Genomic DNA, 23,701 nt, shown 5'->3' on the forward strand with positions numbered 1-23,701 from the left:
GCGGGAATTTACATTAAACCTGGGTTTTCCTCAACATATAGACCGTATTCTCTCAGTCTCACGCTTACCTTTTCTGTGCGGGCGCCCCTAGCGGCCGTTAGAAAAAATGTATAAATTAGCCGCATCATTGAATGAACCGCAGGGTTGAAAGCGTATGACAAAAATCGCCTCTTATAACCTGGAAATTACGGTATTTTTACGTCTTTTATTTTTATTTTTTTTAATATTTTTGTTTGAAAGTTTTATTTCAACAGTTTGTAATGTTTTCATTTCTGTGTTTGATTGTTTAGCTTGTAGGTTTAACGAGTTCAGCTGTGCCTCCAGTGGGCAGTGTGTCCCTCGGGCCTGGCGTTGTGACGGGGAATCGGACTGCATGGACGGGAGTGACGAGCAGGACTGTGGCGGTCTGTGTGGGTTTGGCCATGTGCCCTGCCTCAGTCAGGACCAGTGTGTGCATTACCTGCAGCTTTGTGATGGGACTCCTCACTGCAAAGACGGCTCTGACGAAAGCGTCAACAACTGTGGTTAGTTATGGGAAACACAAATGAGGCAACATGTAAAAGGAAACACCATGATGGCCATTTTTTCATATATTCAAAATTTCTGGTATACTACTTTAGTTATGTCTACCTTTTAATAACGCAGTTTCTTATACTTTTATTTTGACTTTTTTTTCTTTAAATTGTCCCTTTTCTTCTGACTTTTCTCAAGGTTCCTCCCAGATACCTTCGTGTCCCGGCAGCTTCCCATGTGACGACAACACATGTGTGAACGTGTCACAGGTCTGCAACGGCGTCCTGGACTGTCCAAAGGGAGAAGACGAGTTGGTTTGTGGTGAGCTCCCATTAAAAATGTAAACGAAAACTATCCCACAGAAGGTAGGAGAGAAAGACTGTGAGGCAGAGACTTTGGAAGGACAAAGATAAAAAAACAATCCAGGAGTGGGTACTTTCCGTTTGTTTAGTTAGTTAATTCTGCTTAACTGGGCAGAGGGTTAGTTCAAATATTAGCTCGGGTAATTAATAGAGTAAAGTGTTTTTTGTGTGGTAAGTGTCAAGATGAAATCAAAATCTTTAATCAAGTTTTTTTTAGCTTTTTAATGTATTATAAATCAAATCAACATTTCTTTATAAAGCGCTTTTCATTCTGAGGCAGCTTAAAGCAGCGTAATAAAAAACAATAAAGACAAATAATTCAAAGAAATTCTAAAAACAGTCAAGTACACATATTTGTCCTACCTTCACCCCCGCCTTAACCCCACCTACCCAACATTTAGACATATTCATCCAAACACCAACCAAGCTAAACCGCCTCAGCCCCAGGCCCCCACCGCCGAGCAAGAACCTCAACCCCTCATATGAAAACATAAAACATGGACTAATAACTGTGCAAAAGAAACACATAGCTTGGCACTGCTGTGAGTAAACAGTATTGTGGGGATCCATACACGGGGCCAGCCACCCATATAGGACATCACCACTGCGCCCACCCAGCCCAGGAATGCAGATGGCCCACACCAAAGCTATTAAGCCATAGTGCATAACCCCACCCGCCCCAGTCAAGGTGATCACTGCGGAAATCTGACCCCAGACAAAGGTAGCCGAACCCTGGAATATAAGCATTAAAAAGAGTCAAATTAAATAACTAAAAGTGATAAGTATGAAGTAAAGCATAAAATGTTGATATGTAAATAAATGACTGAATCTTGATAACAAAAAAACAAATAAAATATGTGTGTGATAAGATATGGTTTTAACAAAATCGTAAAAGCCAAGTTAAAAATGTATATTTTGAGCCTTTTCTCAAAAACGAAAGTTTTAACTTATAATGTTCATTCCTCACAAAAAACAACCTCAAAGTGGTATTTTGATCCATTTACGCATTTCTGAGTATTTCTCTCTGAGCACCAGCTTCTCCCAATCCATGAAAACAAGTGGGTTCTCACATTCATTTGTATGAACGTGAGGAACAGCCCCTTCCAGGAAGAGTCAGCGCTGTCAGCACCGCCCCCAGACTAAAACACACACCCACTTTCTTCACGAAGCAAGTGGTGATCTGCAAAAATGCTTTCCTTTTATATGCACATCAGTGTTTGCAAAAGTTTAGATGTTGTTTGTTTTTTGTGGAGGAAATGCAGACACGCTGCCGAGACAGACTCTAGGTTGATGTCATGAAAAAAAAAGTTTTGGCCACCAGGAATGAATAATAAAAATAATAATAATAAAATAAGACGGTGCCTCAGAGATTGAGCCTTCTTACTTCTATGTATGAAAAGGAGCTGCCAAAATAACTAATATTTCATAAAGAACTTCTTCTGTCTAGTATTATATCTATGGATGTAGTTTACCTCAGTTGCTCCTTGCTACTGTAGCTGACAGGCAACTGTTGATGACATCATCGTGTGAGAGTAACATCCACATTCGAAGACACTATTTTTCCAAATCTCTCAGTTTGGAGGAGTAAATGTATGGGTAGGGAGAAGCTGTCGGGGTAGGGAAAGATTTCGCATTTGGACATATCTGCAGAGCAGCAATAGTTCATTGGAAATTCACCTCTGAATTGGCGATTAGTCAGCCTTCACTGATGTCCCGTCATCCTTTTATTTATTTAAGATACTGTGGGCAAGACTGCAATATTGGAGCTATCCATCCGTTTAATCCAAATTCCATTTCAGACCAGAAAAAAAAGACATTCATGGATATATTTGTCTGCAAGTGGATGCATACAAAGGGAATGGAGCTGGGAGCTTGTGGCCTGACGTTAGGTCACAACTGAGAACTTTTCCAACTGCATTTCTTTGTCTGCTCCCGATTTACAAGGATTTGAAAAAAAAAAAAACACTCAGAAATGCCATTTAAATCTTAATTTTCTTTATCTATCCCCTCCATAATGAGAAAAATTGACACTAGAACATATTAAAAACACCAAAAACAACATTTCCATTGGGGTGGATCTGTGATCTTAAACCTCTCAGTTGCAGCTCTTGTAAAGCAAAGGAAACATTGCACCTAAAGTAAAACTATGAGGAAATGTTTAGCTCCACTCACAAGAAAAGAACAAAACATTCTATTCATTTGACAGACTTTGATCCCTGCATTTAAAACCCATTCTAGAGGTTATTGCATTGTATTCCAAGTACTGAAAATGTAGTACTAATAAAAATGTGAACACATTTGAGACATGTCCTCTACTGTAAATTTTTGGAACGTATTTTTTATAAAAATGTCTAAATGCTTTTGTGCTCCCTCATAAGGGATGCTTCACCAAACTGTATTACTGAAACATTTAGTGACTGTGTTAGGGAACCAATAGGTTGTCTCACTTTGAAATTTTTTAAAAAACTCAAAGAATTAACCAAAGAGGCTCTGTCAGTCACGATTGTGCATCTTGCTGCACAAGAGTCCTTCGGGATTAGAATATGTAAAACCTAATTTAATTACTTAATAATTTTTAATACGTTAAAATCTAGACATCCATCCATCCATCCATCCATCCATCCATCCATCCATCTACATTTTTTGTTATATTTAATTTCCTATCAATAATAATGCACAGTGGCACAGTGGTTAGCGCTCTTGCCTCACAGCAAGAAGGCCCCTGGTTCAAATCCCAGCTGGGGGACCTGAAACAGAACATCAATGGGGGACCTTTCTGAGTGGAGTTTGCATGTTCTCCCCGCGCATGTGTGGGTTCTCTTCTCTCCGACTTCCTCCCACCGTCCCAAAAAATACTTCATTGGTTAATTGGTCACCCCAAATTGTCCATAGGTGTGAATGTGAGAGTGCATGGGTGTGTGGTATGTGTGACCCTGCGACAGACTGGAGACCTGTCGAGGGCATCCCCTGCCTTTGCCCATAAGTGGCCGGGATAGGCTCCGGCAGCCCTGTGACCCCAAAAGGGAAGAAGATGAATGAATGAAAATTAAATATTACCATATTCAGGAAATTCAGTTGAAAGAAATCCTTTCAATGTTCAATTAATAAAAAATTTGTCCTTGTTTTTTATGTTTTTTGTCTGTGAAGATACAACAGTTTTACCAGCCCCGCCTGAAAGAACAAACACCTCCATCAGCTGCTCTGAATACACGTGCATGGATGGAACATGTGTTTCTTTTAACTCGGTGAGAACACATTAGATCTGTTGTCCATGATCAGACAGCAAATTGTCATGTGTTCCGCTGTTTTAGCGTCCAGAAAATACATGAATGTGTTTCTGTTCTCGTTTTGCTTAACATTACACTGAAACCACCTGTACCATTACACATATGGATTTTAAAATACCTTCACAAAAATGATCAAAGCATGCATTCCCTGTATGTACAAACTAAATACTGTTATCCTTGTCAGGTTTGTAACAGCGTGGAAGACTGTCCGGACGCCTCACTAACGGCACTCGCAGGTTCAACAGATGAGCAAAGCTGCAGAGCCTGGAGCTCATGGGGCCCCTGGGGTCCCTGCAGCACCTCATGTGGGACAGGCTCCATGAGCAGAGAGAGATCCTGCCCTCATGGAGATCCACTGCGCCACTGTCGAGGCCAAAAGATCCAGCATCAGCCGTGCTTCAGGACCACATGCCCTGGTAAGGAAATAAGTGCTAAATATAATACAACGTCATCCAAATATGTTTTAAATTTGGATACTGCACTATATCACCGTTACGAGAGAGCAGAATATTTGATAAGTTCTTTGACATTTGTCTCTTTTCTAAAATGTTCCAGAATTTATCCTCCTAAAGCTATGTTCACACCCAGGATGTGACACGCCTTCAATAATGTGCAAAACATGTTTCTTGAATGCACATTTAGCGCATGGTGATTAAACTAGTCAGCAGGGATGGGCTTTTTCTTCTTTTTCTACTGTTTACTAACTCATGTAAGCCACCAACAGTTGGAAGAGGTTTGGCGTGAAATGTCAAAGCGATGTAAACCTGGTGAATCTTGCTCCAGACTTTTTCTTTCAAAGCTTTATTCTAATATATGAAAGACTTTTGGTGTCATAGAATTCCAGCCAGACACAAACCATGATTATTAATTAATCCCTCATGACCAATTTTCAAACATTTGGCCCTTTTATGAAAGAAAAAGGTTACCATCCATACGCTACTACCAAATCTTAGTCCCTCATTGGTCAAACTGGTTTAACTTTCAATGGCTGCCAGTTTTGTATGTAGGGCCTGAAAACAGTCTTAACAATCAGTGTAGCTGCATGTGAAAGCAAGAGTTTCTAATGCGTAAGCCCAAAATGCGCATTTTGGCATTTTTCTTTGGAAATGGCTGCTTGAACACGCATTGACATGTCACTGAGGTCTAAAGCCTACCATTTTCCTCAGTGGATGGTCAGTGGCTGTCCTGGGTCAGCTGGTCAAACTGCTCCACTCCCTGTGGTGGAGTGCAGGTGAGGCAGAGAAGCTGCACTCCTCCTCGCTATGGAGGTCAGGACTGCTCCCAGCTCCCTGGACCATCTAACCTGTCTGTGCAGATCAGTAAGTAACATCTGTAGACTCCTCAAGAGCCTACAATTTACATGTTGGTGTCTTTAAAAGATGCAAATGTTTTGGTGTTGGTTGTATGGAAAGAGAGCTACACTGATGGTGTCAGTTCAATACTGATAAAGTAAATGTCTCCTCCCTCAAACTCCAGAACCGTGTCCTGCTGATGGATGTGTTGAGGCCAGGTGTCCCCCTAACCTGGTAAGGCACAGCTGTGGCCCCTGTCCCATGTCCTGTGCACACATCAGCAGTGGAACATCCTGTGATTCTCCCTGCTTCTCTGGTCAGCAATGGCTTTGAAACCTTTTCCTTGAAGTCCTTTTTATTTATTTCTTGACATGTCATTGTCTTGTGTTCTCCTTTTGTCTTTGTACTTCAGGTTGTTGGTGTCCAGAAGGTCAGGCGATGAACCACATGCAGCAGTGTGTTTCTCCAGATGAGTGTATGTGTGAAGTAGCCGGTGTGTACTATTGGCCGGGACAACAGATCAAAACAGACTGTAAGCTCTGTGTCTGTGAGAGAGGAAAGCCTCAGAAATGTCAGCCCATCCCAGACTGCACAGGTGAGGAAAAAACAAAAACAAAGAGCAGCGTTCACTTGTAGATTTTTTGTTAACTGTGTTCGTCTTGCTGAAGTTCACTGCGGCTGGTCATCCTGGTCGGAGTGGGGGGACTGTTTGGGACCGTGTGGTGTCCAGAGCGTCCAGTGGTCCTTCCGCAGTCCAAATAATCCATCCAAGCATGGGAATGGGAGGGCGTGTAGAGGGATTCACAGAAAGGCCCGTCGGTAAGTCCCTTAAAGTGTTTTTGAGATTTCAGCTCTCAGGACCCAATGTTGCTGCATGTTTCTGAGGTTTGAAGTTCCATCATACCATACTATTGGTTGGAAACCTTTTGTTTTTATTTGGTTTTCAGATTTTTCTTCTAAATACATCCCTGGCACAGTCAGTCAGATTCCGTTCTGCATTTCTCGTTTCTCTGATATATCATATATTATTTTTAGATTAACGTCTTATTCTATCTGTAAATGTGATGAACTCAGACTTACAGAGTCAGAGGTGACTGAACTGACCCTGATCAGCCTTTAGGAAAGCTTAAACAGAGTTGTTTTTTTCAAGCTTTGTTAACCCTTTGTAGTAGGTTTAGGGGCTGTCATCTGGACTTGGTTTTAACGTTAGAAGACGTTTCATCTTTTATCCAAGAAGCTTTGTCAATTCTGAATTAGCTGGTCGAAGAGCTGGTATATGTAAGTTGAGCTGGTATAAAGTCTTTTAACTTTAAAACCAAGTCCAGATGACAACCCCTAAACCTACTACAATGGAACCAACCTGGATGAATGAGAGTCTTCATAGACATCTTGTTGAACCCTTGTTAACCCTTGTTGAATCTGGATTTAATCACGTTTCTGTTAGTTAAGCTTTTATAAAAGTAGGAACTATTTTGAGGGGGGGTTTGACTCTGCAGGTGTGTTTGCTGCACGAACAGATCCTTTATCCCTTTATCTGGTAGTTTTTGTCAGATTATAAACTGTTATTCCATACTAGTTTTCAATGATCAGTAATCTATAATCCCTTTTCCTTTGTGCATGCAGGTGTCAGACGGCTCCCTGTAAGGAGTGCAAGTATCAAGGTCAGACTCACACAGTGGGAGACAGATGGCGGTCACAGCCGTGTCAGTTGTGTCGCTGTCTTTCCAACCTGATGGTGGAATGCACCCTCTACTGTCCGTATGATGCCATTGGATGCCCCCCGGTAAAAGAAACACTGCATCGCAATTCTCTCTAATCCCAATAAATAGTCTAAGACATTCTTAACATTCATCATGTTCATCATGTTTTTTTCTACTTCAATGTTTGGTTTTCCTCAAATATGTTCATGTTTTGGAAGAAGCTCAAGTTGATCTTGGAAACAGGAAGTGCCATGACACAAAGGACCCACAGCAAAGTGGAGAAAAATTTCAACATACATTAAATCTGATTCTAAACCAAACAAAGACACAATAATTTTATCCTGTTTCGGTTAATGCTTTTTAAACCCAAGACAAAAGTCTCAGTTTTCTGTCATTCCCCAGAGCACATGAGTATAGATATGTGCTGGCAGTTGCAATGATTGTCTAGTAATTTATACTCTTAAAAAACTGAAATGTTTAAACTTCCCCGCCTTTACAATTTTACTCTGAAATCACATTTTAACCTCAAAAAAATCAAATTGTTTTAAGATCAGAAAACAAGACCGCAATGAAAAACTAAATAAAAACAAATAAATACAAAAACCTTTTTAAAAAGGTTTCTACAGATACTAAACATAAACATTTATGATATTTGTTTGGCAGGAAAATAGGACTATATTTAAGGTCTCTCATATTAACTACCGATAAGATGTTTTTTTTATAGTGTTTTTTCTGTAACAGAAGTAAAAATCCCATACAACATAGACAGAGTTTCATAGTTGGTTTGAGCCAATGCTACGGTTTTCTGGTCATCCTCAGAGAAATGAAGGACTGGTACAAACTACACTGAATTTCAGAGAATATTCAAAACTTAGACAGTAAATACTTTTTAGTTGGTATTTAGCCACATTTTTAACAAATCTATGCACAAATGAACTAATAGCATTTGTTTGTGTTTGAAGGGTCTTAGTCTGGTACATGAAGAGGAGAGCAGGTGTTGTTACTGCCAAGGTAAATCACTGTAACGGCACTTCTGTTAATACTAATAGATTTAAAGTAACAGTTTTTCTAATGTTGTATTCTACGTGTTGTCACAGATGTGGAGGATCACACCTCTTTTTTTTAAAGTCTAAGAATTTACTTAGAATACATCTTTGCAGTATGAGGAACTTGATTTGATGCAAACTAAATATTTAGAGTTTCATTCTAAAAAAAACCTTTGAAGATACAAAAGTAGTCATTTTAATAATCATTTAACCCAACTACAGAGGAATAAAGCTGATGAATCACACAATGAAGTAATAGTAAAGACTTGACTTAAACTTGATTGCGGTCAGAGGTGAACATTTGTGAGTAACAGTGTGGTTTATGTTAAAGAATAGAACTGCAGATTCAATATTTGCTTTGAGGATTCTTCAGGAGAAAAATCAGAGGAGGTCAGAAGGATCTGCATGCTGTCTCCGCAGATCAAAAGAAATCCTATGACAGGATCCAGAGAGAGGCGCTGTGGTTTGGATGAGAAAGTCTGGAGTGACAGAGAAGAACGTTGGCGTTGTTTGACATAGCTGGTAGACAGTGATGAGATGTTCTGTAGGTGTGACAGAGAAATTGAAGGTTGAGGTGGGACTGCACCAAGGATCAACTTTGAGCCTCTTTTTGTTTCTTTAGTGATGGACTGACTGACATTGAGGTTAGACAAGAATCTCAGTGGATCATTATGTTTGCAGATGATGCTAATATCTGTACTGTGAGCAGAGAGCAGGTGGAGGAACATCTAGAGAGGTGGAGGTTTGCTTTGGAAAGAAAAGAAATGAAGATCAGCTGCAGCAAGACAGATGATCTGTATGTAAATGAGAGCAACTGGAGTTGAGCAATGAAGTTACAGGGAGCAGAGGTGAAGAAGGAAGAAGATTGTAAGCGTTTAGAGTCAACTGTCTTGGGGTAAAGAGGGGTGTATGAGCAGGAAGGTTCCAGGTGTGATGTGCGGCAAGAGTGTCACCAAGAATGAATAGGATGGTGTAGGAGACTGTGGTGAGGGCAGTCATGTCGTGCGATTAGTGCAGAGGTGTTCAAACTGTTTTTGCACAGCTGGCCAAATTTTTCAAGGTGTAAAAATGTGTGAGAGCCAACATTTCGGCCTGCATTCTTTGAACCCTTATAACATGTGCAAATTAACTATTTAATTAAATTATTATTGTACTGGGATCCTTTTCATTTCTTCACATAGAACAGAGATTCATCTAAATGGATTTTTAACAAAATTACTGTGAATTTCATAATTGAAGAAAAAAAAATTCAAAATCTGGGTTCAGATCAAATCTTCCATACTATAATATGGTAAATACTCATCGTAAACTTCTAAATTTAAATCATGTGAACAGGTATATACTACAAATAGATATCTTATTCAGAAGTACATAATAGTGGTTTTGATCAGAGAAACAAATCTGTTCATTTCTTTTACCGCCAGCATAGAAATATCACTGACGGGTCCCACGGCAGTTTTGCCACAGATTTACAATGGCATATGACAGAATGCCATTGAGACAAATGTTGTGATTTTGGAGTTTATAAATAAAATTGAATTGAATTCAATTGAATTTGATTTAGCCAATCACAATCAAGAAATTTTACACACTGTTTTTAGAAAGTGTTGGGGGCTGCATTTTATGTGTTATGACAGGAACGACCGTGCTGATAGAAATTTCAATTTGGGTCAAATTTGGCCCACTGGCCGGACTTCGGACATGCTTGGTTTAGAGACAGCGACTCTGAGAAAGAGGCAGAATAAGAGCTGGAGGCAGCAGAGATCTAGATGTTGAGGTTCTCTTTGGGATAGTTGAGGATGTGGATAGGATCAGGAATGAGTACATCAGAGGAACAGATCATAGCAGATGTTTTGGAGATAAATGCAGGGAAGCGGATGGAGATGGTTTTATTTTGATTAATGCAGAGCCCTGAGGATGGGGGAAACCAGTATGATTTATGAATATAAAATTCGAATCTGTTTGCACATCACACAATCAGTTATCATGAAAGTTATTATACAGGTGCTTTTGCTATCTAGGAGATAATGGCACTGCCGTGACGGTGATCCCTGGCACTGTGACATCCAAGCCAGCGGAGGGCGCTCCTCCCCTAATCCCCACATACCCACTCCCATCTGGAGGTTTGCATAGTTGATTCCACCTTTCCACATGCCACATTTTGATTTTAAATTCCTGACAGAAATTCTGCTGATTTCTGTTCAGATAAGTGCTGGGTCCCTCTTGGTGTACAGATTCTTCCCAATTCCAGTTTCACAGCCTCATCACATCAGGCAGGTCACCCCCCCGAGGCTGCTCGCCTTCATTGGTGGGATCCCCATGAGGCTCTCCAGGTACATAACCAAATCATGCCATAGTGTCTGAGTTATTCCTTTATAGATGAAACATCATTGTAGGAAAAACAATAGACAAAATAAGAAACGTTTGCTTCTGACGTCTTTAAATGTATTTTTTTAACTTGCTTCTTTAGAAAGACAGGTAATGAGACCAAAAAAGGCATTACATTTTCGCTAAATGGAACAATGGCTGACTGATTTATAACTAAGGAAGAAATAACCAGATGTTGAAACCAGAGGTGGGTAGTGTTGGACTTTTGAACAGGAAAGTCAACGGGAATTTGTTCCCTCCTGAATTCAGCCAATTGAGAAACTGCAACATTTGGTAAATTTGGGTTTTCTTTAAAATTGATGTGTCAAAAATGTCGTAGACGTTTGCTATTTGCACATATCTTTATGCAAATCTCCAAAAATGTCAATGCTATGGAAATATTAATTCTGTTATGCTTCGTTCACACAGGTAGGGGCTTCTTTTTTTCTACTGTTTACTAGCTCAGGTCAACCACCTACAGTTGGAAGAGGTTTGGTGCAAAATGTCAAAGTGGTGTAAATCTGGTGAATCTTGCTCCAGGTTTTTTTCTTCCACAGCTCTTTTCTGAATTGTAATAGACGCAAATATTAATTAATCCTTCATGATCAATTTTCAAAGGGTTGTCATCCAAACATAACCAAAGCCAATTCCCTGATTGGTCAAAGTTTCAACCTGGGTTAACTTTCAATGTGCATTCAATTGCTCAAAAGCGGTCATAGAAACATACGCAGTAATATGTGACCATGAGAATTTTGAACGCAGAAACCCAAAATGTGCATTTATGTGCGTGTACATAGATTTTTAATTGGAAGTGCTTCATAGCCACGTAGTATACAAAACCTACATCTTTAGAAATCCGGCAGTGGGGTGTTTTTGTATACTCTTCCGTGCATTTAAGACCAGCAAACCTTCATGGTACAGACGGATATTTGAAGATTGTTCCAAACAGATAGTTGTAAAATCATTAGTTAAACTCAGATGTTGTCTGCAAATGGTTCCTCTTGCAGGGATGGAGTCCTGAGCCAGAGGAGTATAAAGAGTTACCAGAGCAGGGTCCTGACGGCAGCACCAACAGCCTCTACCTGCAAATAGACCTGCTGAAACCATACAACATCACCGGTAAGGTCCTCTGAGGAGGACTTGAGATAAAATTGCATTAAGGATTGATGTAACTTTGTTAACTTGTTTACAGAAAATTGTACATCGGTGAATCCTTTTCTGTTCTTTAGGCGTGTTGACGCAGGGCGGGGGTGCATTTGGCACATACATGTCTGGCTTTTATCTGCAGTTCAGTCAAGACGGGAGGCGCTGGTTTACCTATAGAGACATTGTGTCAGATGCCAAGTCCAGAGCCAAGGTCCATCAGGGAATCAAGTCTGCATAGCTTTCTGAAACCCCCTGAGATGCTGAAGTGGTTTCCATCTGTCTTCACTCTAGGTTTTTCGTGGTAACCGTGATGATCAAGGTGTGGCAGAGAACAGACTGGACAGGATGGTTTTGGCTCAATTTGTACGCCTGCTGCCCCACGATTTTCAGAACGGAATCTTTCTACGACTGGAGATCATGGGCTGCGGTGATGGTTGGTGTTTCACTTATGAACACATGAAGAGCCACATGTGGCTCCACAACGATCCTGTTACTCTCCTCCAGGGTTTACCCTCCTCTGCTCCCTCCCATATTTTTTTCTTTAGTCTCACTTTGCAGAAGGATGGAATTCCAGTGTGGGAATGGTCGTTGTGTGCAGGCCGGCCCACAGGGAGTGATCTGTAACGGGGTCGACGACTGTGGGGATGGATCTGATGAAATGTTTTGTGGTTAGTCCAAGAGCCTCACTATCCTGCAGCTGTTTTAAGCTTGAATCTTTCATTTGACCTCCTTTGGAATTTACTGCTCCAACTCACAAATGCTTTTGGGAGTTTTCTACTTGGATCTTTAGGCAAACTTTGTCAGTGAGAATTGGCATGCAAAATATTTATTGTACATTTTATCTGCAGGAACCCAACCACCAACCAAAACCTCCAGTCCAAGCAGCTGCCCTACCGGTCACTTCTTCTGCCCCCCACCAGGGGGGTGTATTTATGCAGAACTGCGCTGTGATGGAGTTCGTCATTGTCCCACGGGAGAGGATGAAGATGGGTGTGTCCCTCATGATGTCACGACACAGTCAGTAAAGTGGTGGGTGTGATAACTGCACTTTGTCATTGTACTCTTTCCTATTGTATTACTTAAAGCTAATCCAAAAGACAGTCGTGGAGTTATGTAATTTCTTACAAATTAAAGAATTTTCAAACTATTCTATGACATTTACCACAACAACATAAACATGACAATGATCATTGAAATGTTTGTAGGTAAGTCTCAATATTAACTCATTTTACAATATGTAATAATTACAGTTTTACTCTCTTTTAAGGTTGTACACGCCCACTCCATCCCCTCTGAGAACTCCATCTGTGGCTGGTGTCACAACCGTAAGAAAACACCCACACAAAACCTTCAGCAAACTTGTTTTTGAAGGTGTACATGAAACTGGGTGAAGTCAGTGTGACGTCGGCCATAGGAAATGACTTACATCCCGCTCTACACAAATTAAGCCAATACAGTTGTCGGTTGTTCTTCGCCATCGTGAAGCCAGACGACATCAGTAACCAATGATTGGTCTGAATCGGTCTGAGTCATTCACTCTGATCAATTAGGAGTGAGCTTCTTGAAAGGCCAGACCCCTACCACTTGAAATGGGTTCACCACTTGAAATGGGTTGACCATCACTCCTGAGTCTACTTTCAAGTAGGCTAGTAATAGCTGTCAATCAAACTTTTTGAACATACCACATACAAAACAAAAGACCACATACTGTTACTAGGGCCTCTGATTGGCCAGTTTATACCTTAAATAACTTCTAATATGGAAAAATATGAAAAAAAAGAGCTTTATCTAGAACATGTTAAAAACATCAGAGACTAAGAACGGTTATTCTGACAAATAGAATGACTGAGTAACAGCTGTTTTTTTCTCTATAGAAGTCTATGGGTTTTGGCTTCTTGGAGCCAGCAGGTACTTCCTGTGTGGATGCCAGGGGGGAGGGGTCTCTTAGTCCAGTTCTCATGTGAACCAGGGGTGTAACAATTCGATTTAACAATTCCATTCGATATTTGTGGCTGGTGATTCAATTCACCTTTTATTTTGGTTCATTTTGAACAATCTGATTCACTGACCTAAAGTGGATCCAGGACATCTTTAGCCAAAACTTCAACCAGTGTGACTCAGAGTGAAATACCTGATACTGAACAGTGCAGGAGAAGTTTCCCTGATTCCTTTTATTTCTTCCAAGATAATCAAGTGTGGATTAAATATGTGTACAAACAAACAAGTAAACATGAATGAATGTCAAATCCATTCAAAGTTAAGCCCACCAATGGGGCCGGTTTAGCTCGTGCTGGTTTGCTGCACTTTCTGTCCATGAAACCTATGTTCAACTTCAGGCTGCTCCCTATTCCCTACTCTGCTGCTGTGCCAGTCCCAAGCCCAGTTGGATTGAGAGGGTTGCATCAGGAAGGGCATCCAGCATAAAGTTAATTGCCAAGTTGCCAAGTTAATTTGCAGCTCATCCTCAAGGGAGGGTTATTTCGCTGTGGCGATCCCTGATGGGAGAAGCCAAAAGTGAAAGAATGTTAAGCCCACTGATGTTTTCCCACATCTAAATAATCCAAAGGGAACATTATTAGAACATTCTAGCACACTGTATGGTCACATGTCTTTGCTAAATTCAAAGTGTTTCCACACTTGACTGGAATGATGGACTGATCAGTCCATCATTTAAAAATAAAGTTGTAAATAATATTCTTCCTTTTTGCATTTAATCCAAAATTGCTTTTAAAATATGGTGCACAAGGTTTTGTTATGCTAAAAAAATCTACATTTGTTGCATTTTCAGGTTCGCAGTCCCTTCTATCCAGGTGAGTTTTTGCTTTTCTCTTTGCACGAGTTTGTAGCCATGAGTTGAATTTGGGAATATTTTTCCTCTTAAAACACTGTTTTAGAAAACTTTATGTAAATGGTAAGTGTTTTACAACCACAGTCCTGTTCACCCATTCACACACACCTTTACACATTGATGGCACCTCCTCTGCAAACACTGGCGCCAATTCACTGTCTTGCCTATGGACACTTCGATGCATGGGCGGGCAAAGTGGAACCGAACCTGCAATCTTCTGATTAGGGATCAGCAGCTCTACCTCAGCTATCCCTTTCATGTAACGTTAGGGGGAGGCAGACCATGCAATTGGCCACATAAGCAAACACAAAGCTTTAAAGTGCATCAGTAAAAACAACAAATCGAAACAGTGATACTAATGACCTGTTGCTGTTACTAGATTTCAAAATTTTACTGCAAAAGGAATGTGAGTTTCTGTTTCTTTTTATTTTTTTAACTTGTCCTGTCCAACAGCTAAGCAGACAGACACGAGCTGAAAGCCTCTTGTGTTGAACATATTTTACTGTTACAACATGGGGTTATGAATCTTCTGACAAACAAGGTGTATATTTGAATAAACCCCTATTGTAATTTAGGCTAAACGTTTTTCATATAAATTGTATTTGTAACAGTTTTCTGTTGAACCGGATGGAAAAGAATAGGAGGGAAGAATAGAGAGGGATTTTAGAGGGGGGGTAAAATCCTAATGCATCATAAAGCAGGAGGTTTATAATCATTACTGTCAAGTGTAGATGAGTTTCTGTTCATTTCAATGTGTTTAAAGTGTCTATTTTAGTAAGGATGATGGGGTTGATAGTCTTCATTTTGCAGGTGTTTGCTCTTCCTCTCTTGGACTGGAGGATGGGAGAGTTCGGTATGGACAGCTGACATCATCCTCGCATCGTGAGAACAACCCGGCAGACGCTGGAAGACTGAATATTATCCCTAACATGTGAGAGATCACATTTTTGCTAAAGCAACTTCATTTTTTCATTGTCCAAATTTCTCTGTTTGTTATAGACATGATCTTCTCTTTTTCTTGCAGTCCAGTCATGGAGCCTGGTTGGAGCCCTTTACCTACAGATCCACAACCGTATTTTCAAGTTGATCTTCTGGAGCCCATGTGGATATCGGGGGTGGTGACACAGGGCAGTGAACATATGCAAGGCTATCTTAAAAAGTACCGCCTGGCATTTGCTTTACATAGCAGCCTATTCAGTGACTTCACACAGAATGGATTGCCTGGAAGTCATGCAAAGGTGTGCAGAAAAATATTATTTTAATTAATCCTTTCATCTTTCAAACTGCTTAATCCCTTTGGGGGGTGCACACTGAAGCAGTCATCAGTTTATCACAGGGCAACAAACAAACAAACACACATACAAGTCGGTATGTTAAACTTGACAGACAAACATAAAAGAAAAATTTACTTTTATATAATATCTCTTTAGACTGCACCATTCCTCTGATACTAAAAAGTATTAAGTGGTTTGAAGAAAAGAATGAATAAAATCTATTAAAATGCTTTATAGTTGTCTCTTGAATGTATTTGCGGTTGAATGTGGATTACTGTACTTGTCAGACTGTAAATCGCTCCGGAGTATAAGTCACAGCAGCCAAAATAAATTACTATAAAGAGGAAATAACTGATATTTGTTGCACTTTTGGGAGCATTTTTTTAATAAGATATGGGAACAAGAAGAGACATTTCATCTTGAAAGACAATCCCTGAATAACAGAATAGTGCAATGAGCTAAAATCCAGTGTGGGTCCTTAGACAAAACCCTTCATGCTGCTCCCTTCCTTAAACATACAGAGTTGTGTCAGGAAGGGCATCTGGCATGAAAACTCGCTGCCAAACCACCTATGTAAATCAGTGAAAGCTGAGTCACTGTGGCGACCCCTAATGGGTAAGCCGAAAGGTGAACAACAACTTAACACTAATAGAGGAATCTAATAAACTCTTACTCTCTCTTTAAATCACTAAATCCATTATATTCTTCGTCTGATGTGTCGCTTTGAAACAACTCTGCCAACCTTGACACAAGATGGAGTGGAGCTTTTTCTGCTGTGTAGCTGTTTGTAACAAATACTTATCCACACCTACAGAGCCCTCTAGTGGTTGTTGCTATATTTTTTTTTTTAAATCACACGTGAGTCGCAACTAGGTATATGCTGCACCCCCAGCCAAACTTTGCAAAAAAGAGTGACATATACTTAAAAATATAAATCATTTACTTGTTAAAAGAATGTTCCAGGTATGAACTAGAGGTTAAAAAAAGCCTAATGTTTGTGTAGAAGCTAAAGGCCTATAAAACTATTTAATTAAGTTCTAGCTCCTTTGATACACTGAGATGTGCGAGAGTTGATTGACGCGCCAAGCGGGCTGTCGTTTCCCTATACTACGAAGAAAAATGAGTCCTTCACTCCGATCAACTTTGCATTACTTTGTTTCTTTTATTAATTTACACTACTGAACGGATTGGACTACTCTTTTGCTTCATTTCCCGCACAAGCGGTCAAAAACCATTTCTCCATCTCACTAATGCACACCTGTCTGAAGTCAGGTAATCAATCAATTTATAATTGACAGCAAAATGTGTCAATGCTTAAGATATCATTTTCTGGTTTTTGGGGGCGCTTGAGTGTGTGTGTGCGTGTTTGTATAATTTTTTTTTTTTTTTGTGTAAAAGCATCAGCGGGGTATCACCTGTTGATGACTCTCAAAAATCCATTGCTTTCAAATGATTTGTTTTGGACACGTACAAAAGAGAATATTGGTGTGTAAGCAAACAGAAACATTTGTGTGTTTTTATTGCAGCTTCTCTTTGTCATACTGAACCTAGAATGTTTTTTTTATTCATCTGTAAATGGTATACATTTATGATTAAAGTTGTCCCTTACAAACCGTCTTTCATAAATACTCTGCAGGTTTTTGAGGTTCGGATGGTCGGCAGAATTCCTGTGACCCACTGGCTCGGCCGGCTCGTCAAGGCTCGCTACATACGCATAATACCTGTAGAGTTCCGACAGACTTTTTACCTGCGGGTGGAGGTCCTTGGCTGCAGGGAAGGTACACAATTGATGGTCGATTGCTGTCTGAATGTTGTTATCTCTGTATTTTGCCCCTAAAACTTGAAAGGAAGAAATATTTCCTTTTTTACTTGTGTAGAGGAGCTGCTGACGCCCCCAAGTGTTACCACATCTCAGCCTGGAAAAGTGCCCGTGCAGAACTGTAGACCCGGACAGTTTTTGTGTCAACACAGTGGAGAGTGTATTTCCATGTCTGTGCTCTGTGATGGTCAACCCAACTGTAAAGACCAGTCAGATGAGTCGAACTGTGGTATGTTTTTAAAGTACAATCCTTTTATTTTTTTTGGTTTGGCTGCAGCACTAACACAAATTACCAAATATCTGGCTACTGTTGAAACCTTATATTCATAGTTGGAGTGAATACATTACATTGAAATCATTCATTTAATTGAATTATTTTTACATTTGTCTTCTTCAGGCATTACTCCAAGTGAAGGCTTTCCTGGGCTTCACAATCAGACCGTGTACACTGGAAGGCCAGGTTACCATGGTGATACCACGACAGGTTTTCCAGGCTTAGCAACCACTTCTTACTACGGTGGTTTTCCCGGAATAGCAACAGATGGAGTCACAGGGCCGACCGGACTTAAGAACATCACAATTACAGGTTCAATTACTTAAAATCAGCCCAAATATCTTTAATTCTGTGTTCCGGGTTTCTATATGTGCCAGTTAGTCAATTACATTTTCTAAAATTGTTTAACATAAATAGCTAGTAATTGTTTCAGTAATTTGACACAATTCTGTTTGAAAAGTTACATATCTTGAACTTAAAGTGCGGGGCATAAACTTAAAATATTTGTTGGACCATACTAAATGCACCCATATGGGTCGGTACTGTGGATTTTTTAGATTTAACTGGACCATAGAAGGTCAAAGACAGAAATGGATGCATCTTAAAGGGAGCAGATGTAGTTTTCTTTAGGCTCACACGGCCACCTTAAGTACTCTAGCCCCATCACAGGGTCATTGGGTGTGGTCGTGCTGGAGTTTTGAGCCATCCAATTCCAGAAATGCAGGGTCCCATCTGGAGGATGCAAATGTGGACTGGATCCTGCCCCTCTCAGACTCAAGAAGCCACTTGGATGAGCAGCAGAAGATTTGAAGTCCAGTCACTATGACTCAACTTCAAGTATGCTGCTGGGATGACAGAGAACCTTCAATTTTTGCAACATCCAATTTTTCAAAATTCAGCACAGATCATAACAAGGGCCTCATCTATCTTTTACATCTTTCCAATTTTCTATCCAGAACCATCAAGCAAACAAATCATAACTTATAATAAAATGATAAAGAAAACTAAAGTGTAGTTCCAAATACAAAGGGGGTTTATACAGCTTTACACCTTTTCATGAGGGATGCAGAACAGAACCCCAACTGTAAAAATAAAATCTGTCCAACAAAAGAGACTCTCAGCTTTTAGTTGCTTGCTCGGCTGCTGAACAGGACAAATAGATTAATAAAAACCAGACAATACACAAATAGCAGATTTGTCTGAAATTAAATCCACACTGCTTTTAGCTAATGGCAAGAATAGATGCTGCCAAAGCACTTATCGACAATTAAATGACTCGATAATGTCAATGACAGAAATGCAAAAGAGCTCAGTGCTGTCCTTGAAACCTTTGATCTAATTCAGCATGTAAGTTGCTCCACCCACAGCAGAGGGCACACTCTCGACCTGCTCATCACAAAGGGGGTTAATATTTACAATGTCAGTGTGGTTGATGTCGCCCTCTCTGATAATTTCTGTGTATTCTTTGACCTGTCTGTTGCTCCCAAACCACCGCCTGGCCCTGCAGTTGTCCAAAGGAGACAAATAAGTGAGAGCACTAGGGCACAGTTTGTAGAAATGATAAACCCTGAAAACGCCTCTGGTGCCAATGTTGATGAAATGCTGAATTCTGTTACTTCTAGCATCTTGAATGTTCTGGATGCCATTGCCCCTATGAAGGTTAAATTGAGAAAACATAGACAGAAAGCTCCCTGGAGGAACGATGATCTTGTCAGGGCACAGAAACAACAGTGCCGCAGAGCTGAGCGAAAGTGGCACAAGTCAAAACTCCAGGTTCATTATGAAATGTATAAGGGGGAGTTGTACGCTTACAACCAGATCTTATGCAGAACAAGGGAAAGGTACTTCTCTGAAATCATTTTTTTAATGATTTTTTAATGACAAGGTTCAGGGCATTAAAAAAGCCATCAACTCCACAACACATATAACTATCGAACGGCCACCTACTCACTCTAAGCTGACTCACTTTGTACCTGTCACTGACCAAACTGTCCAAGAGACCATCACCCGTCTGAGCTCGTCTACATGCTGCCTTGATGTGTTACCCACTAGATTTCTAAAGTCTGTCATGGACAGTGTGTTGCCATCAATTAGTCAAATAGTTAACATGTCTCTTCAATCTGGAATATTTCCAGAGGCCTTAAAAACTGCAGTCATTAAACCTCTCCTGAAGAAAAGCGGTCTTGATCCCACTGAACTGAATAATTACAGACCTGTCTCTAATCTGCCATTTTTAGGAAAAGTCCTTGAAAAGGTTGTCTACCAACAGCTCACTGATTTTCTCTTATTAAACAATTCATTTGATGTTTTCCAGTCAGGTTTTAGACCCCATCATAGCACAGAAACTGCTCTTATCAAGGTAACCAATGACATCCGCCTGAACACTGATGATGGAAAAGTCACTGTCTCAATCCTGCTAGACCTGAGTGCTGCCTTTGATACTGTATATCATGGGATCCTTTTGCACAGACTCCAAGACTGGGTTGGCATCTCTGGATCTGCCCTAAGTTGGCTCAAGTCTTATCTGGAAGACAGGAAATATTTTGTTGAAATTGGGAGTTGTGTCTCAGACTACATGGCCTTGACTTGTGGTGTGCCCCAGGGATCGATCCCGGGACCCCTTCTGTTCAACCTCTACATGCTGCCACTAGGGCAGTTAATACGCAGTAATAACATATCTTATCACAACTATGCAGATGATACTCAGATCTATGTGTCACTGACAACAGGTGAATATGGGCCGGTGGATTCACTCAGCCACTGCCTCCAACAGATCAGTGCGTGGATGCAGAACAACTTTCTCCAGCTAAACTCAAACAAGACCAAAGTTATTATTTTTGGCCCACAGAAACAAAGAGAAAGTGTCAGCAGCTACCTTCATTCTCTGTCTCTTAAACCCTCAAATCAAGTCAGAAATCTAGGGGTAATCATGGACTCTGACCTGAACTTTAACAGCCATATCAAGTCAGTAACATCAGCGGCATTTTACCATCTGAAAAACATTGCCAAAATCAAAAACATAGTGTCAAAGCCAGACCTGGAGATACTTATTCATGCATTTGTCTCCAGTAGGTTAGACTACTGTAACGGCCTGCTCACCGGCCTCTCCAAACGAGCTGTAAAACAGCTTCAGTACATCCAGAATGCTGCTGCTCGAGTCCTGACCAGAACCAGAAAGTATGATCACATTAGTCCTGTGCTCATGTCTCTGCACTGGCTCCCTGTACCTCGAAGAATAGACTTCAAAGCAGTTCTGCTTGTGTACAAGTCTCTCCATGGCCGAGCACCAAAGTACATCTCTGACATGTTAGTGCCATATGAACCATCTCGTACTCTGAGGACCTCAGGGGCCGGCCTCCTGTTGATTCCCAGAGTCAGAACTAAACAAGGGGAATCAGCGTTTCAATATTCTGCAGCTTAAATCTGGAACAGCCTCCCTGAAGTCGTAAGACAGGCCTCTTCTGTGTTCATGTTCAAATCTAGACTTAAAACATTTTTGTTTAGCTGTGTATATGACTGAAAGGTCCTATCTGCACTTTTCTTTCCTTTCCTTCCTTTATTTTTAGATCAATTTTCAAATGGTTTTTTTCTTTTCTTTTAAAGTAAATTCTACGTTGATTATTTCTATGATGTATTGTGATTTTAATGCATTTTTCTGTTTTGTGAAGCACCTTGAATTACTTTGTGTACGAATTGTGCTATACAAATAAACTTGCCTTGCCTTGCCTTGCTGGAAAAAGTCAAACTTGAATACTCTGTTGATTTGCAGCAACAGTTCCCACGAGCCCCCATGATGGAGATCTGCCCAGAGTGCTTTGTATGGAGGGAAATGTTTTTCATTTTTTTTATATTTTTCACTGACGGATTTGCTGTTATTTTATCCCCAAATCCCCCAGGCACCACAGCCAGACCAACAGTGACTAGTCAGCGTCCCTTAGCACCCAGCCGCTGCTCCCCTAAGCAGTTTTCCTGCACCAGTGGCGAGTGTATCCGTCTAGACAGGAGGTGTAACCTGCTGAGAGATTGTGTAGATGGTTCAGATGAAGGGGACTGTGGTAGGTAATTTGGGGGCCACAATTGTTTGACTATGTACTGTAGTTGAAATTTGTTGACAAAGTTTCTTCTGTCTCCAAGTGGACTGCATCATGTCCCCCTGGACAGCGTGGAGTTCCTGCAGTGTGACATGTGGCCTCGGCTCCTTGTTCCGGCAGAGAGAAATATTAAGGGATGCTCTGCCCAGAGGGTCCTGTGGTGGAGCTCAGTTTGACAGTCGAGCCTGTTTTCCTCAAGCATGTCCAGGTTTGTGATCCATGCGTCCAGCAACTGCACAGACGAACAGCTACAAAGAGCCAGGGTGTGAGGGAATGTCTCTGCTCTCTCTTGTAGTTCATGGTCACTGGTCAGAGTGGTCAGAGTGGTCAGTGTGTGATGCTCTATGTGGAGGAGGTATCAGTACCAGGAATAGAAACTGCTCCTCTCCACCTCCAAAGAATGGAGGACGAGACTGTTACGGCATGACCCTTCAGAGTCAGAGCTGCAACCACCATCCCTGCACCAATTACACTGACATACATAGGGGTAAGCCTGGCTACATGCTACCTTTTCATTTAGCCCAATAGTTTTTGAAATTTAAGGAAAACAGAATCCCTAAAGGTCCAACAGTCTTTTAGAAATCTTCTAAAGCTGATAGGAGATGTTACTTGAAGATGAGTTACCAACTTGTTTATGCAGCAGTTTAGGGGGAAGCAGAATTCTGGACCCTCAGTCCATGTATGTTCATCTTCCCATTAATCAAAAACTTTTTAGAGGGTAGCCTAACTGTTCATAAACTGGGGGGAAATGACAGGCCCAGCGAACAATGTGGTAATGTTATCCAGCCAGATCCCATCCAAGCAGAGACTGTACAGTCAACATTTGACAGTCAAATTTTGCTTAAGGTCAAGATGTTAGAGAAAAAAAACATATTTTTTCAGCTTCTCAATGAGATAGTGTTAAAGTTAGGTTTGTTTTCTGTAATATTTCAACACTAAGACCTGCTGACATTAATTTTTCGATTTAGTATTTATTTATTCTATTTTCCCATTGTGATGAATGTAGAATTGTTACTTTAAATTAACCAATACTGTCATTTTGCAATTCTGTCTTTTGTAACATAGAAAGGAAAAACAAATGGCTAAGTTCCTTTTAACTGTGTGATTGACAGGCTGTGTTGGTGGAATGGTGCTGGTGACACAGGAAGACTGCCAGACTGGAAGAGTGGGTCCCTGTCCATCTATATGTTCAGATCTCAGCATGAGCAGCACCTGTACAGCATCATGTATAGAGGGTTCGTCAGCTCTTTTCATTTTTTTTTTAATCGGGGTAATTCAGTGTTCATTTTCATGTTATAAACAATACAGAGAGATGCTTCACATCCTGTAGTAGAGGTTGAGTGCATCATTTTCAGTTGCAAACATTTAGACTTCATTGTAATAAAAGCTGTTGTGACCGTTCATTTCTACTCACAGCTATTAGAATGTATAACACTACATGTAAAGGATGTATATAGTGCATTACTAGTATACGCTATTTTGGATTTTCTATTGTGAAATATTTTTTGTTTAACCAGTGCAATAATTCACATTCTATTGCAACAACAATGGCAAACACTAACCTTCTTGGGCTAACATAAACAGGAGAAAACATGTGAAGGAAAATGGCAGTTCACCCCTACAGCCTTACAACACTAGACTACAACACTACAAAGAACTACAAAGTGCAACACAGACTACAC

At 40.5% G+C, this 23,701-nt stretch overlaps 1 protein-coding gene across 1 annotated transcript in view; it reads left to right on the forward strand.

The window, feature by feature from the left end:
* Positions 1–23,701, forward strand: part of sspo (SCO-spondin) — a 148,275-nt gene that overhangs the window by 45,598 nt on the left and 78,976 nt on the right. Inside the window, exons 32-59 of the mRNA XM_078938284.1 lie at positions 291–524; positions 712–834; positions 4,023–4,120; positions 4,347–4,578; positions 5,329–5,481; positions 5,639–5,770; positions 5,867–6,049; positions 6,123–6,273; positions 7,078–7,237; positions 8,117–8,165; positions 10,222–10,323; positions 10,406–10,533; positions 11,575–11,686; positions 11,797–11,924; positions 12,005–12,146; positions 12,259–12,381; positions 12,562–12,742; positions 12,981–13,038; positions 14,502–14,523; positions 15,372–15,492; positions 15,586–15,799; positions 17,472–17,613; positions 17,713–17,883; positions 18,052–18,240; positions 21,825–21,983; positions 22,063–22,227; positions 22,315–22,506; positions 23,132–23,254. Coding sequence (XP_078794410.1) covers positions 291–524; positions 712–834; positions 4,023–4,120; positions 4,347–4,578; positions 5,329–5,481; positions 5,639–5,770; positions 5,867–6,049; positions 6,123–6,273; positions 7,078–7,237; positions 8,117–8,165; positions 10,222–10,323; positions 10,406–10,533; positions 11,575–11,686; positions 11,797–11,924; positions 12,005–12,146; positions 12,259–12,381; positions 12,562–12,742; positions 12,981–13,038; positions 14,502–14,523; positions 15,372–15,492; positions 15,586–15,799; positions 17,472–17,613; positions 17,713–17,883; positions 18,052–18,240; positions 21,825–21,983; positions 22,063–22,227; positions 22,315–22,506; positions 23,132–23,254 — 3,987 coding nt within the window. The remainder of the gene's footprint in view (positions 1–290; positions 525–711; positions 835–4,022; positions 4,121–4,346; positions 4,579–5,328; positions 5,482–5,638; positions 5,771–5,866; positions 6,050–6,122; positions 6,274–7,077; positions 7,238–8,116; positions 8,166–10,221; positions 10,324–10,405; positions 10,534–11,574; positions 11,687–11,796; positions 11,925–12,004; positions 12,147–12,258; positions 12,382–12,561; positions 12,743–12,980; positions 13,039–14,501; positions 14,524–15,371; positions 15,493–15,585; positions 15,800–17,471; positions 17,614–17,712; positions 17,884–18,051; positions 18,241–21,824; positions 21,984–22,062; positions 22,228–22,314; positions 22,507–23,131; positions 23,255–23,701) is intronic.

This window comes from Oryzias latipes, chromosome 20 (genome assembly GCF_053564925.1).
Source record: "Oryzias latipes strain Hd-rR chromosome 20, Olatipes_Hd-rR_3.1".
Taxonomy (NCBI): Eukaryota; Metazoa; Chordata; class Actinopteri; order Beloniformes; family Adrianichthyidae; genus Oryzias; species Oryzias latipes.